Genomic DNA, 16,084 nt, shown 5'->3' on the forward strand with positions numbered 1-16,084 from the left:
CCCGCCTCCATCCTCGCTTCGAAGTTTGGCTCAAAACTTTTGTTTTTCTTTTTGGGGCTCCAGCGCGGCTCCTGATTGGTGGGAAAAGTTGGGAGCGAGGTGGGGGAGGAGGCGGGGCGGGGCGGGGCGGGGCTTTTTTTTTTTTTTTGGTTTCCCCTCCCCTCCCGCCGCGACTCCTCCGGCCGCCGCCAACGCTGCACCCCCCCCCCCCCACTTTGCCCTCCCGACGGAGCGATGCGCCCCATTGAGGCGCTGCTGCCTTGTTGGGGGCTCTTCCTCTTGGGGGGCGCCCTCCTGGCCCGGCAGGTGAGAGGCCTCCGCCACAGCGTCTACTGGAACGCCAGCAACCCCAGGTAGAGAAAAGGAAGGGGGGGGAGAGAAATGGGGAGGGGGGGGCGCCAGGGTTCCTTCGCCCATCCTCCACTCCCAGGGCTCTGGAGTGGTCAACGCACTTCCTTCCTTCCTTCCTTTCTTTCCTCTCCCCCTCTAATCCTTCCTTCGCTCCCCCCTCTAATCCTTCCTTCTTTCTTTCCTTCCTTCCTTCCTTTCCTCTTGCCCCAATCCTTCCTTCTTTCCTTCCCTCTTCCCCCAATCCTTCCTTTTCTCCCCCCTCTAATCCTTCCTTCTTTCCTTCCTTCCTTCCTTCTTTCCTTCCTTCCCTCTCCCCCAATCCTTCCTTCTTTCCTTCCCTCTTCCCCAAATCCTTCCTTTGCTCCCCCTCTAATCCTTCCTTCTTTCCTTCCTTCCTTCCCTCTTGCCCCAATCCTTCCTTTGCTCCCCCCTCTAATCCTTCCTTCTTTCCTTCCTTCCTTCTTTCCTTCCTCCCCTCTCCCCCAATCCTTCCTTCTTTCCTTCCTTCCCTCTCCCCCAATCCTTCCTTCTTTCCTTCCCTCTTCCCCCAATCCTTCCTTTGCTCCCCCTCTAATCCTTCCTTCTTTCCTTCCTTCCTTCCCTCTTGCCCCAATCCTTCCTTTGCTCCCCCCTCTAATCCTTCCTTCTTTCCTTCCTTCCTTCTTTCCTTCCTCCCCTCTCCCCCAATCCTTCCTTCTTTCCTTCCTTCCCTCTTCCCCAATTCTTCCTTTGCTCCCCCCTCTAATCCTTCCTTTTTTCCTTCCTTCCTTCTTTCCTTCCTTCCCTCTCCGCCTCTAATCCTTCCTTCTTTCCCTCCTTCCTTCCTTCTCCCCTAATCCTTCCTTCCACTCCCCCTTTAATCCATCCATCCATCCTTCCTTTCCTTTCCTTCCCGGGTGTGTGTGAACCCCCCCCCCCGTTTTCCCTCTCAGACCTTTGCAGGGGCTTGAACCCCAGAGAGGCCTCTTCCTCACCCCCCTCCCCATTATTGCTAAGACCCCCCCCCCCTCCTCTCCAAAAACCCCTCGCGCACAGGAGGACGGGCGCCCTTTGTCCGAGGGCAGGAAGAAAGCGCAAGAAAGAAAGGGAAAAAAAACCCCCAAAAATTCTCTTTCCCCCTCCCTCTTCCCCAAAAACGGGGGGGGGCTTTCCCAACTCAACCCTCCCACCCCCATCATCTCTTTCCAAACACCCCCCTCCCTTTTTTCCTCCCACCCGCGTCTCTCCTTTAAAAAAAAGAAAGTTTGCCAAACTTTGCTGGCGGGGCAAGAAGGAGTTAAAGCGGCGGGCGGGGCGCGCGGGGGTGGGGGTCGCGGGGAGGAGATGTGGGCCGGGGGGCTTCGGCTGTGCCCGGCTTCCATGTTGCGCGCTCAGCATCTTCTTTGTTTGAAGGCCGCCCAGGTGCCCGCGGCTCCCCCTCCCCTTTCCTCCCATTTGGAAGCTCGCCTTTCCCTTTGATCTCCCCTTTTAGTGGGGAAGGGGCTAACTTATTTTTCCCCCTCCTCCTCCTCCCCCCTTGCGTCTGCTGCTCCAAAAGGGGGCAAACCTCCCCACCTCTGCCATTTTTGTTCCAATAGAGCGATGGGGCTGGGCAAGGCCTGGTTTAGGGGGTGGGTGGGCTGAGATACAGCTTTATAATTTTGGGGAGGGGGCCGGTAAGCAGGTTGCTGTTTGCACCACACGCACCCCTCACTTCTCTTTTCCAAAATATGCATTTTTCTTCCCCAATAGTTGAGTCTAGCTCCTACGACAATGATGGTTGCCTCCTTTTTCTTCTTAGTAACCAGTTGGCTGTTTCTTTTATTATTCTTTCATTCTTCTTTTCTTCTTCTTTTCTTTTTCTTTTCTTCTTATTTCTCCTTCCTTTGGATACCTGTTTCTTTTCCCCATCTTGTTTTTCTGGTGATTATTTCTGTGGTTGTCTCCTGTTTCTTCTTACTAACCAGTTGGCTGGTTCTTTTCTTCTTTCATTCTTCTTTTCTTCTTCTTCTTTTCTTCTTATTTCATTCTTCTTTTCTTCTTATTTCTCCTTCCTTTGGATACCTGTTTCTTTTTCCATCTTGTTTTTCTGGTGATTATTTCCATGGTTGTCTCTTGTTTCTTCTTACTAACCAATTGGCTGGTTCTTTTATTCTCTTTTTCTTCTTCTTTCATTCTTCTTTTCTTCTTCTTATTTCTCCTTCCTTTGGATACCCATTTTCTTTTCCCCATCTTGTTTTTCCCGGCGATGATTTCCATTTAGCGTCCCTCCTTTTCATGGAGAAGGTTGTTCCCGGACACCTTTTGAAGCCAGTGGGTTGCATTTCTTCAAACAAACCATGATAATTTCCTGAAGCTGGCTACAGAGGCTGCATTTAACCAGCTTTTTTTCTTCTCCTGGGTTTAAGTAATTTTTAAAGAAATAATAATAATCCAGGGTCTTGCCTCTGAACAAACCCAGGTTTACTTTCAAAGAAAAAGTTTAAAACTTAGCAAAAGTGCAGAAAAACGAAAATTCACCACATCTCTTGTTTTTCTTTTTCCACAATTCTTTCTCTGCCATTTATTATCTGTAAAGGGAATTGCAGAGAGGCATGTTTTTGCGGGAAAAAAACCTGCATTTTTTCCCCCTAATCTCAGCAAAACCTTTGAAATTGAGGTGGGGGAAATAGAGTGAGAGAGAGATTCATATATATAAATCATCAAAGATTTTTGGGTTCACCCGAGGCTAAACCCAACATCTGCAGCAAAAAGGCCCAGCTGTTTTCCAACCAAGTAATCCTCGCTTTACGACCACAATTTGAATCCAAGATTTATGTTGCTAAGCGAGACCGTCCTTAAGTGCATTTCGCCCCACTCTACGACCTTTCTTGCCACGGTTGTTAAGCGAATCGCCTCCGTGGTGAAATCAGTCCCACGGTTGTTAAGTGGCTTCCCCTGACTGATTTTTTTTCAGAAGGTCACACAAAACATGGGATCTCCGTGGAAACGGTCGTAAATACGAATTGCCAAAAGCAACTGAATGTCTGAGCACGGGATGTTGGGTTGTAAATCGCTTTTTTTTTCCCAGCGCAGTTGTCACTTCGGTCACTAAACAAATTGTTGTCCAGTCGAGGATGATTTGATTACTCTGGATGGGAAATTTGATTCGGGGGCTATACAAATTTTTAATTTTTTCTTATCCCCTCCTTTATTTTAATTAAAAAAAAAAAAAACTTCAGAAAGCAACCACCTTGGTGGTTGATTGGAGGAAGGAAGGAAGGTATGTGTTTGTGCGTTGATGTGTTCCTGGGAGAGCTGCACATTCCAGCTTGTTTTTGCTGTGCTCAGCGTGGGAGAAGATAGTTGGCAGCAAATTTGAGGCCTGGTTAAACCCACACCAGAAGGACTGTGGGAAGAGCTAGCCGGCCACTCCCGCTACCTCTCTAGGGAGGGGTTGACAGGTAAAAATACAAATAAACCTCCGCAAACAATTTCCTCCCCTTGCACAATATCGGTCCTTTCCCCGCACCGAGAAATCTAGCCTCTCAGGGAAAGACGGCTTCCGCTCTCGTCTTTTTCCTTGCAAAATCGACTTCCTTGATAAGATTTGGGTTTTGAAACTGTATATAATACAGTTGGGTAGCAGGGTGCTTGCTGACTGCCTGAAAAAAGCTTAGAAACGAGTGGATTGTGATTTCACTGAACTAGGGCTGCATAAAAATCTTGGTTTACGTAGGAAGAACCTGGCTAAAGAGAAATACACATAAAGCCTACGAAAAAGAAAGAAAAACAAATATTGTACCTTTACAGGGAGGATACATGGGATGAGGGTGTGACTAACTGATGAGGACTAATAAGTCCGAAATAGATCTATCTTAGTCTCCTTAGTCTCCCAATATATATATATATATATATATAACATATATCCATATATGTTGAGCCTGCAAGGAAAAAATGAGAGCGGAGGCTTTCTCCCTGAGAGGCTAGATTTCTAGGTGCGGGGAAAGGGATGGATATTTTGCAGCATATTTTGCAAATATGTTGTCTTTTTTTAAAAATTTAGGCGCATCGATTCGTGGCTCAAAGGCTCCAAGCAGCGTGCCATCGAATGCACAACCTTAAAATAAAAATATTAAGGTTTTTCTTACGGCTGTAATAAAATTATAATTATTTAAAAATTGTAATGAAATTATTATGAAGGCTATATTATTATTTATTGTAGTTTATTCTAACTTTTTATTAAGGTTAGAATAAAAGCACGCAGGAGGATACAAACGTTAAAAGCAGAAACATAGTTCAAAAGGATACAATAGGAACATTAAAAAGCCCACAAGAGGATGCGGAATTAAAATAGAAACGTGGTTTCCAAACCACAGAAGAGAAACTTTAAAATAAAATAATGGCGATGGGATGCAAACATTCAAATAGAAACATGCTTCCGAACAACAGAATACATTGTTAACAGAGGCAAAAAAATTAAATAAATTTGGGGACAATGTTGCTTTTCTCTCCAGAAACAATAACCAGTCAAACTCTCTCTTCAGTTTTAATGTCTGTGGCCAAATAGCAATTTTATTCCTTCCTTCCATTTCTACAACGATGCCACAATCCTAAGCTTAATTACGATTGTTTTTCCCCAGTTTTTTTTTTATTATTATTTTTAAAAAGCCTGCCAAGGTTTTTCAAATCTCCATCGCTTGGGCAATGCAGAAATCTCCAGAAAAAGTTTGCGCTTTGTATGTCTCCGCGACAGGCAATGCCACCCTGTAAAACTCCATTTATCATTCTGATCCTTTTTTGGGGGGGGGTGTCCCCCTAAAATTCCATAGCCTAAGAAATATTCTTGCACCCCAAAACTGTTTGGGGATGCATGAGAAAAAGGCCCTAAATTTGCACACGTTTTTTTTTTTTCCTGCCCAACCCATTTTTTTTTTCAGTCGGTTTATTTGCTAATCGAGCGCAATTTGACTTTGAGACGATTGGGATCTGGCTTCCAAATTTGCAGAAAGAGGATGAAAAATGACATTTGACAGTTAGGTTTACACGGTGTTGTATATGTGTGTGTCAGAAAATGGAGGAGGAGGGTGCAAACCATAATTTGCAGCCTGGGAAAGTCAGCTCTGCCACCGAGAAACTTTTCTCGCTCTTTAACTTTGTCAAGTTGCCAAAGGAAATTTATGGAGTGCATCTTAAGGGGTTTTTTTGGGGTGTGGGGGGGGGAAATCAAGGTTTGACACTGTCCATTTGGGTTCCGGATTTTGGGGTGCTCTTTGTCCAGTCTGACTCCAGACAGAAAGGTGAGGCCCAAAGTTTTAAATCTCAGCAAACCTGACGTTTCTGTCCCAAATAAATTAACCCCAATAGGGTGTAAAAAAAAAAATGGTTTTACTTTTAGTAACGTCCCACCAATGCCTTACCCATCACAACCTCTCCCAAAATTTCCTCTTTTAAGATGGAGGAAACCGAAATGACATCAGGAGCATTCAATAATACTGTTCTGATTTAAAAAAAAACAAAAAACCCTCGACTTACGACCATTCAGCGTCGGTTCGAGGTTACGACATCGTCGAAAGAAAGGGACTTGCCAGGTGTCTTGATCCTCGGAAGTTTGATAATATTTTTCTGATAAGCCGTTTGTTTCCCAGCCCCCAGGAGGCCTTCGGGGAGATAGGGAAGACAGTTTTAGTCCTCCCCAGTCTCCTAAAAAGCCCCTGGAACCTGGGGAGGGCGAAAAAACGGGCCTACCGGGCCCACTGTGCCATCGCGTGCCAAAAGTGGGGGGGGTCATGTGCGCATTTGTGGGGTGCAATGAAATATGGGTGTGGACACGGATACACGCAAACCCCCCCCCGCAATCCCCCCACTTTTGGCACGCGACGGCAAAAAGGTTAGCCCTAGAGGATCAAATCCACAGTCTCTCTCCATTTATATTTACAGTGGCTTTTGAAGCTTAAGCCGCCCTTAACAAGATTGCACATGTTGTGAGCTTTGAAAACACAAACCTATTTCGGATCGTACGTCTCTTTTAACGCCGGGCCCCGGATCTGATCTTTGGGGATTGATGACGGGCCCGGATTCCTAAACATCGGGACGTGGAGAGGCCGAAAGTGTGTCTCGGAGGCGAAACATCGGTTCTCACGTACGCCTCCTCCGTCGGAAAGCGATCTTAATTATTATTTCCTGGCGTTTTGGACTTCGCTTTTTGCGGTTGCCAAATCCGTCCTTTTGAGTCTTTGGCGCTTAATCTCGGCTTGGGCTGGTTGCTGGTTGACTCATTGAGATCGGGTGACGATAGCGCCGGTTTTCATGTGGGGAAGATGTTTAGAAGAGAGAAAGAGGTGGATTTAACTCACCGGCGCCATTCCTTTGGCAACGGGGAAAGGTGTTAATCTCAGCGAAAGCCAGCCAAGCCGCAAATTTATTTTTTTTTTTAAAAAAAAAAATGGGATGAGAACAAAGGTTCTTCAGACCACGTGCAGAGTGGCAGCGTCAAACGGGTGGCATTTTTTTAAAAAGTTTTCCTAAACGAGAACCTCCCATATCCTGAAACATCTCATCGAAGGAGATTTGGCACGCCGGCCAAATACAGGGCGTCCTCGATTTACGGCCACAACAGAGCCCGACATCTCTGTCGTTAAGCGAGACCGTGGAGTTTTACGACCTTCTCTTTGGCCGCCGTTGCAAAGTTAGTCACACGGCGGCTCAGTGAATCCGGCTTTCTCTGTTGACTTTGCTCATCGGAAGGTCGCAACGGAGAAAACCCCGGAACGCTAATGACCATCGTAAATACGAATCCGTTGCCAAGCGCCTGAATTTTGATCGCGGGGAGGCGGCATACGGTCGGTCGTAAGTGTGAAAAACGCTCCCAAGTCACTTTCTTTTTTAAAGTGCTGTTCTAACTCAGAATGGTTGCTAAATGAATGTCGTAAGACGAGGACTACCTGTTGCAACTCGGTGCCGATAATTTGTGTCCTGTTAATCTATTTTGCATCCCTACAAATACGGGGAGGGTATTTTTATTTTTAATCCACTAATCGCTGTTTTCCTAGCTTGAAAATCCCCTATTTGTCAATATTTGACCAAAATTCATTTTGTCCTCACCAAACACCTCTGGCTCACGAGCGAGTCCAGCCAAAGATAGATTTTTTTTTTCCCTGGTACAGGTAGTCCTCAACTTACGACGCTTCATTTAGTGACCGTCCCAAGTTACAACGGCCCTGAAAAAAAGCCACTTGGGACCGTTTTTCACACTTGTTGTGGCATCCCCGCGATTATGTAACCAAAATTGGCAACAATGCAGTTGCCATTTAACTAAATACAGGCGGTTCTTGACTTACAACAATTCATTTAGTGACCGAAGTTACAACGGCCTTGAAAAAAGCGACTTATGACCATTTTTTCACACTTAACGACCGTCGTGGCATCCTCGCGGTCATATAATCAAAATTGACAACCGACTCATATTTATGACCCTTTTGCATTCCCCTTTTGCGACCTTCCGACGAGCAACGTCAGACTCACTTAACGACCGGGTTGCTAACATAACAACTGCAGCAAGGAAGGTGGTCAAAGGGAGCCAAACTCGACGGGACCCTTTGACCGTCGTAACTATGAACCAGTCACCGGGGTGTGTGTGTGTGTGTGTGTCTGAATTTTGATCACATGACCTCCGGGAATGCTGCAAAGGTCGTAAGTCTGAAAAACGATCCCAAAGTCCCATTTTTTTCCCCCAGTGCCGTTGTAACTTGGGACGGTCACTAAACGGACTGTTCTAATTCGAGGACTCCCTGTTATTAAAGTCGAATTAAACATGGCTCCGAATTCTATCTCGGCAGCCGGAAAAGATGCTTACTTAATCTTTTCATCTTCCCCAACATCAAAACAGGTCAGCGGCGTTGGTAAATATTTCGGCGGCGGCCTCTGTCTCTCTTTTTAACAACCTGAAACATCTGAATTTTGCCTGTCTTGCACAATTGTGTGTTTGCGCATCCTTCTTCAAAGCCGGCGTGTCAATTCCCCGGGCCACACCAAAAATGTTAAGCTGGGGAAGTCACCTGTAATTTTTCCTTGGGGTGGGAGGAAAAAAAATTGCAGGCAAGAAGAAATAAGCACGACATTAGGAGCTAAATTCAGGGGTGGGGGTTCCGGAGAACCTCTAGCTAAGATTCTGTGCAGTTCGGGGGAAAACCCCAAATCACACTCCCAGCTGGCCCCGCCCCGCCCCGCCCCACCTCACCCCTCCCAGGAGTCCCCACACAGCCGATTTTGGATACAGGTAAGTGCCGGACACGCACGGAGGCTCAGGGAGGGTGAAAAATGGGCCTACCGGAAGCTCAGGAAACGGGTCTGTTTCCAGCCTCCGGAGCCTGGGGAGGCCGTTTTTGCCTTCCCGGAGGCTCAAGAAAAGCCTCCGGAGCCTGGGGAGGGCAAAAACACCCACACACACCTCGTGGTGCAGGAGGCTGACTAGGCCACGCCGGGCAGAGAACCCCTTGCTAAAATTTTTGACGCCTACCCCCTGGCTAAGGTGGTTTAATTTTTTTTATTATTTTATTATTTATTGATTAATTTTATTTCTATACCGCCCTTCTCCCGAAGGACTCAGGGCGGTGTACAGCCTGCACAGACAAAATTTAAAAATCATTAAAAGTTATTAAACGATAGGCTCAATTTAAATACCCCCAAATTTAAAACCCCATTTTTAAAACCAATTCAATTTTGAGCCCCATCCCCACGGCCATTTAGAGAGAAGATTCCGACAACTTTATTTTAGCTAGCAAACTTGGGGGGGGGGGAATTTGGCTTGCTCCAAAGGGCTTGTTAGCAAAAAACCCCCCAAAAAACGCCTCTGACGATTGGGGCATCGCGAGCCAAACCTGGTAACACCTTAGAAGAAATAATTCCATAATGAAACACTTCCGTCCATAGAAAAGAGGATATTATATGGGGGGGGGCTCTGTTTGTGTCTCTGGATGAGTTGCTGAGATGTTTTTCATCCGGGGGAAGAGGGGTCTTTTCTGGCTCCATTTTAGCAAAACTGAAGGCAGTTTGCCTGTTGCTTCTCTGTTCGCTCTGGTTTTAAAGCTGGGATGAATCGATGGATAATAAGGTAGATCAGGAGAAAAGGAGGAGGCTGCCTGTTGCCTCCCTGGTTGAGTGGCTGTTCTCTCTCCTAGGAGGGGGTAAGTTGAGAGGGAGCCTGGCTGTGGCTTCCCTGTTTTGAGAGCCTGCCCCCCGTTTCAAGGCAAGGATGGACAAGCTGAAAAAAAGGGGGAGTCTGTTGCTTCCCTGTTTGAGTGGCTGTTCTGCCATTTAAAGGCTAGAGACACTCGGTTAAGGAGGAGTCTTACCTGTTGCTTCCCTGCTTGAGAACTCGCTCTCTTTCAAAGATGGGTGGATCAGGTGGATAATAAGGAGGTAAAGAGTCTACCCGTTGCTTCCCTGTATGAGTGACGGATCTATCGATTGTTGAGGGAAGATAAATTAAGGAGTTTGCCTTATTGCCTCCCAGTTTGAGAGCTCGTTCTCTTTTAAAGGGATAAGTGGATTGATAAAGCACATAAGTAGGAAAGGAATCCCACCCATTGCTTCCCTGCGTGAGTCACTGCTCTGTCGTTTAGAAACGAGAGTAGATAAATTGAGTGAGTCTACCTGTTGCTTCCCAGTTGGAGAGCTTGCTCTGGTTTCAAGAGAGGATAAGTCGATAGATACATGGGCGGTTAAGTAGCAAGAAGAAGAGTCTATTCATTGTTTCCCTGCGTGAGTCACTGCTCCGTCCTCCTTAAAAGATAAATCTGGATTATTATTATTATTATTTTTATTTTAAAAACAAAACTTTATTAAACATATAAAAAGTAACATGTTATACCATGGATATACAAGATACATATATTAATACAGACGACAATTCATAAAAAGAAAAAGTGACTTTAGTCTCACATCCATTGTCATTAACGATGCATATTTGTTAATTACTATTACTAATTACTATTATCACACAGAATTTTACATTAGCTCTCATTTCTACGAGTTATCCAATTATACCACCTATTCCATGCTATATAACCTTTTGAGTCTACCTTATCCTTCATTTCAAATGTTAGTTTGTCCATTTCCGCACAATTATAGATGGTTTGGATTATCAATTGGTCTGTTGGCAGTTGATTAATTTTCCAATATTGGGCAAGCACTAATCTGGTTGCAGTGATTTTGTGTAATATTAAGTACTTTATTTCTTTCCTATAGTTTTCTTTAATCATCCCTAGTAGGAAAATCTCTGGTTTTAAGTTCTATTTTTTCCGATGTTATTTCTATTAACCAAATTCTTATTTTTTCCTAATAATTTCCTAATTTTTGGGCAAAGCCACCAGACGTGGAAGAAGGTGCCCGGTGCCTGATTACACTTCCAACAGGAAAATAATTATATCATAACAAAGTCAGTGGTTTATAAAGAGAATCAGTACAGAATGTGGTATAGATGGTATCTGGCCCCTTCGAGATTAGCAAAAATGTACCCCAATTTAAGTCCAACCTGTTGGAAATCTGGATTTTTAATTGAGTCCGGTGACCTCGTTCGAAACTGTTTCTCGTTTCCACTTCCAGGTTCTTCAATTCAGACGGAGGCTACACCATTCAGGTGTCCATCAACGACTACCTGGATATTTACTGTCCCCATTATGACCGGCCATTGGACAGCGGGAAACCGGAATCCTTCACTTTGCTTATGGTCAACGCCGACGGATATCAAGGTTGCTACGAAACCCCGGGAGCTTTCAAACGGTGGGAGTGCAACCGTCCGTATGCCGCCTACGGAGCCGTCCGATTCTCGGAGAAAATCCAGAGGTTTACCCCCTTTTCGCTCGGCATCGAGTTCCAGAGTGGCCGTGAATATTACTATATATGTAAGTTAAAGAGTTTTAAACTTATTTGATAAGTAAGTTTACGAATAAGCTTGCAAAATGCAGGGTTGAGAGGAGAGGAGAGGAAAAAGAACAGCAAAATAAAAGAATATCAGAGATGGAAGGGGCCTTGGAGGTCTTCTAGTCCAACCCCAAGGGAGGGAAAGGAGAGGAGAATTAAACCAAGTTAAATTGTGATTTAAAGTCGGCAGGATTAATGCAACTACGCAACATTTCTTTTATTCTTCCTTGGAGTCTTGGACCGCTGTCCTAAACTCCAGGCGATATAAAAGGATAAATCTGCCATCCCTTTTAGCCTGGCAACAACAATCCTGCGGGGTAGGTTAGGTTGAGAAATCGGGACCGATCCCTAAGCGAGCCCGCTCCGATGCTAGCTTAGTTTTTCATCTTGTCCTCAGCCCAGATTTTAACCGCTGTTTCTCTGGTTGGCAAAACGATTTGGAATTTATCACATTCCGTCTTTGCGCTTTGCACATCAAAATGCTGACCTCTCTCTTCCTGATTTGCCGTGCTCGATTAAAAATGTAAAATTAAAAAAAGAAGGCAGATACACGCCGAGAACGTCACGGTTCTGGAGCCTGGTGTCGGCTGGCCTCGATCGCCATGCCTTTTGGGATGGATTTATTGAAATAAGCACGCCTGTTAGGAGAACTCGGCTGCTTGGAACGCAGAAAATGAGGAGGGGGGAATGTAAAAATTCTCATCGCCGCAACCTGCATTTTGATGCCCTCCGAATGCCATGGACGCATTCGAAGTTGGCACGGGGCATTTTTGTAAGCGATGCGTGTATGTATGTATGTATGTATGTATGTATGTATGTATGTACGTGTGTGTAGGTCTTTAGTTATATATATACCTGTTTATCACCTGTCCTATTATCCTTGCGGTCAGCAACGCATTAGAAAAAAAAATATACAGCCATTTTCATGAATCAACCTGTCTTGGAATGTGTGCGGTGCCCATTTAATCAACTACAGTCGAGTTGATTAATCTATCGATTAAAAAATGGATGCAAATGTCCAATATCCATATTGGACATTTGTTTCCGTAGGTAGTCCTTGACTTATAACAGTTTATTTAGAATAGAATAGAATAGAATAGAATAGAATAGAATAGAATAGAATAGAATTAGAATTAGAATTAGAATTAGAATTAGAATTAGAATTAGAATTAGAATTAGAATAGAAAAAATGGAATAGAATAGAATAGAATAGAATAGAATAGAATAGAATAGAATAGAATAGAAAAAATGGAATAGAATTAAATAGAAGGAATGGAATGGAATGGAATGGAATAGAATAGAATAGAATAGAATAGAATAGAATAGAATAGAATAGAATAGAGGATGAAAGAATGGAATGGAATGGAATAGAATAGAATAGAAAAAATGGAATAGAATTAAATAGAAAAAATGGAATGGAATGGAATGGAATGGAATGGAATGGAATGGAATGGAATAGAATAGAATAGAATAGAATAGAATAGAATAGAATAGAATAGAATAGAATAGAATAGAATAGAATAGAATAGAGGATGAAAGAATGGAATGGAATGGAATGGAATAGAATAGAATAGAATAGAATAGAATAGAATAGAATAGAATAGAATAGAATAGAATAGAATAGAATAGAATAGAATGTTGGAAGGGACCTTGGAGGTCTTCTAGTCCAACCCCCTGCTTAGGCAGGAAACCCTACACCACTTCAGACAAATCTGTTGTCCAATCTCTTCTTAAAAACTTCCAGTATTGGAACATTCGCAACTTCTGGTGGCAAGTCGTTCCACTGGTTAATTGTTCTCACCGTCAGGAAATTTCTCCTTAGTTCTAAGTTGCTTCTCTCCTTGGTTAGTTTCCACCCGTTGCTTCTTGTCCTTCCCTCAGGTGCTTTGGAGAATAGCTTGACTCCCTCTTCTTTGGGGCGGCCCCTGAGATATCGGAAAACTGCTATCATGTCTCCCCTAGTCCTTCTCTTCATTAAATTAGATATACCCAGTTCCTGCAACCGTTCTTCGTATGTTTTAGCCTCCAGTCCCCTAATCCTCTTTGTTGCTCTTCTCTGGACTCTTTCCAGAGTCTCAGCATCTTATATTTATATCGTGGCGACCAAAACTGGATGCTGTATTCCATAAGTGTGGCCTTACCAAGGCCTTATAAAGCGGTATTAACACTTCATATGATCTTGATTCTAACCTTCTATTGATGCAGCCCAGAACTGTGTTGGCTTTTTTTGGCAGCTGCTGCACACGGCTGGCTCCTATCTAAATGGTTGTCCACTAGGACTCCAAGATCCCTCTCACAGTTAACTATTATTGAGCAAGGTCCCACCTATACGGTACCTGTGCATTTTGTTTTTTCTTCCCTAAATGTAGAACCTTCCTTTTCTCACCGTTGAATTTCATTTTGTTAGATAGCGTCCAACATTCAAGTCTGTCCAGATCCTTCTGTTATCTTGAGCCTATCTTCCGTAGTGTTGGCTATTCGTGTTTAGGACCAAAAAAAAAAAAAAAACAGAATTAAAACTATTTAAATAAACGAGCCTTGGTAGTACAGGGGTTTAAGGCACCCTGTTATTAAGCTGGTTATTAAGACCAGCTGCCTGCAATTACTGCAGGGTTCGAATCTCGCCAAGGCTCAAGGTTGAACTCAGCCTTCCATCCTTTCTAAGGTAGGTAAATTGAGGACCCAGTTTGTGCGGGCAATAAGCTGACTTTGTATAAATATACAAAAGGATGAAGGTTATTGCTTAACGCATTGTAAGCCGCCCTGAGTCTCCGGAGAAGGGCGGCATATAAATCAAATTAAAACAAAAAACAAAAAAAAAAACGCATCGGGTTGATTTTGCTCGGTAAACTTGGACGTTAGATCTTCTAACCACCATTCGTGGTTTGTTTCCGTTCCGACAGCTATCCCTGCACCGGAGAGTCTTGGCCAGTGTTTGAAGCTACGCGTTGCGGTTTGCTGCAAAGCCGCCACCACCAGTAAGTTCGGTCTGTCCTTCCAAGGTTTGTGGGTGTCCACAATTGCGGGTCTTGTGAAAACAAACTGGGATTGCTTTTTGTTTTATTTTGTTTTTGTGAAAAGATCGGGAGTTTTTCTTATCGCTAAGCGAGGCGGTCGTTCAGGGAGTCACGCCCGGTTTTATGACTTTTTCCCCCACCCCTGCTACGGTTGTTAAGTAAATCGCTGCAGTCGTTAAACGAATCGTGCAGTCATTAAGCGAAACCAGCTTGGCTGGGTAGGTCACCAACAGTGCTCGCTTAACCCAGTGATGTTGCAACAATTGTAAGTGGGAGTTGTAAAAATCGGTTTTTCCAGCCCCTTGTGACTTGGGACGGTCGTTAAAGGAAACGTTGTAAGTCGAGGACCACCTCTACAGCTTCTCTAAATGCCCTGGCCGTCTGGGGATGATGGGGGTTGTGGTCTAATCACCTCGGACGGGGTGGCGAAGATGGGTGAGGATTCTGTTTATAGAGAATCTGCTTAAGGAATGTGAAATTTCTCAGTTTGTCCCTCTGGGGACGGTTGATATGCATTTCTTGAGACTCTGCATGGAGACTTAGAGAAAGGAGACCACAAGGTGATCACTGCCTTATTCTTGTTTCCTTTCTAGCCGCAGATCCCGCGACGGAGGCACCCAAATCTCAGCCCCGAGGGAGAGGCGGTCCAGAGAGTGAGTTTTGGGGGGAACCTCCCGTGTTTTAAATGCAGAAAACAAAACGGGGTATGAATAAGTGATCGTTATTAATAAGTAATTACTCCAGAAGCGTGGAAAAAACACGTCCCTTTTCTCAGTGCCATTGTCACTTCTGACGGTCCCGGTCGTAAATCGAGGACGACCTGAAATTCAATTCTCCATTTTTGTGTCTGTGCGTGACTTATCTCTGCATTCACGCTCCTTTCTCTCTCTTCTCTCCCCGCCCCTCAGAAGCGGTGGTCATTCGTGCACACAGCCCTGCCCCGATCCGGCTTAGCGTCGCCTGCCTGGCTCTCCTGGTGGTGCCCTTTCTCTGGCTCTGACTGCAGGGAATTCGGATCGCGTGCCTCCCCCCAAGACTCGGGCCGGTTAGGGAGCGCCAGCGGAGGGATTCCTCCACCTCACTGTTATTCCCCGCTGCGAAGATGCTGACCGATCGCTTGGCACTTTAGACTTTGCCGGAAATCCCCCTCCTCAATTCTCCTTCAATTGACCACACAGCTACTTTTGGGACGGATGGACAGACAGCATTCCCAAATCCCGAAGGAAAGCCTCTTTAATCCGAGATGATCCTCTTCGCTCCCATTCAGACTCCGGAGGATTTTCGACGAGAGCGTAAGTCTTGGGAAAAGGGAATGATGAGAGGGGGTCCTTGGAGGTCATTTAGTCCAACCCTGAGTTGGAGGCGAGACTAGCATCCCTAACAGATGGATTGTTTGTTTCTTGCTGAGGCCCATATGAAACCTTTGGAGAGTCTGTTCACTATCAACGGGGAAAAAATATTGGGGAAAAGGTGACGGTGAGAATGAAGCGAAGAGGATTACAAGAGAGTATCATTGTTAATAGCTGTGGCAGGAAAATATTGAGTAGATGGGGGTGGTAGGAATGAAACGAAGAGGATTACAAGAGAGTTTCGTTGATAATAGCTGTGGCAGGAAAATAATTGAGTAGATGGTGGTGGTGAGAATGAAGCGAAGAGGATTACAAGAGAGTTTCATTGATAATAGCTGTGGCAGGAAAATAATTGAGTAGATGGTGGTAGTGAGAATGAAGCGAAGAGGATTACAAGAGAGTTTTGTTGATAATAGCTGTGGCAGGAAAATATTGAGTAGATGGTGGCGGTGAGAATGAAGCAAAGAGGATTACAAGAAAGGTTTT

General features: G+C 44.7%; 1 protein-coding gene across 1 annotated transcript; it reads left to right on the forward strand.

Moving 5' to 3' along the window:
• Window positions 1-234: 234 nt before the first annotated feature.
• On the forward strand, window positions 235-15,249 carry LOC139321783 (ephrin-A4-like). The gene is made up of 5 exons (XM_070950667.1): window positions 235-353; window positions 10,915-11,213; window positions 14,136-14,210; window positions 14,843-14,902; window positions 15,158-15,249. Exons 1-5 carry the CDS (start codon window positions 235-237, stop codon window positions 15,247-15,249), a joined length of 645 nt encoding a protein of 214 aa, XP_070806768.1.
• The last annotated feature ends 835 nt before the right edge of the window (window positions 15,250-16,084 follow it).

This window comes from Pituophis catenifer, unplaced genomic scaffold (assembly GCF_029215685.1).
Source record: "Pituophis catenifer annectens isolate HBS135680 unplaced genomic scaffold, rPitCat1.0.hap2 SCAF_10, whole genome shotgun sequence".
Classification (NCBI taxonomy): Eukaryota; Metazoa; Chordata; class Lepidosauria; order Squamata; family Colubridae; genus Pituophis; species Pituophis catenifer.

Bases quoted from the DNA above. Each gene is read 5' to 3' on its own strand.
- LOC139321783 (XM_070950667.1), top strand. From the start codon at position 235: ATGCGCCCCATTGAGGCGCTGCTGCCTTGTTGGGGGCTCTTCCTCTTG. The intron at 11,214-14,135 runs GTAAGTTAAAGA...CCGTTCCGACAG, and splicing joins CCGTGAATATTACTATATAT to CTATCCCTGCACCGGAGAGT. The intron at 14,903-15,157 runs GTGAGTTTTGGG...CCCGCCCCTCAG, and splicing joins AGGGAGAGGCGGTCCAGAGA to AAGCGGTGGTCATTCGTGCA.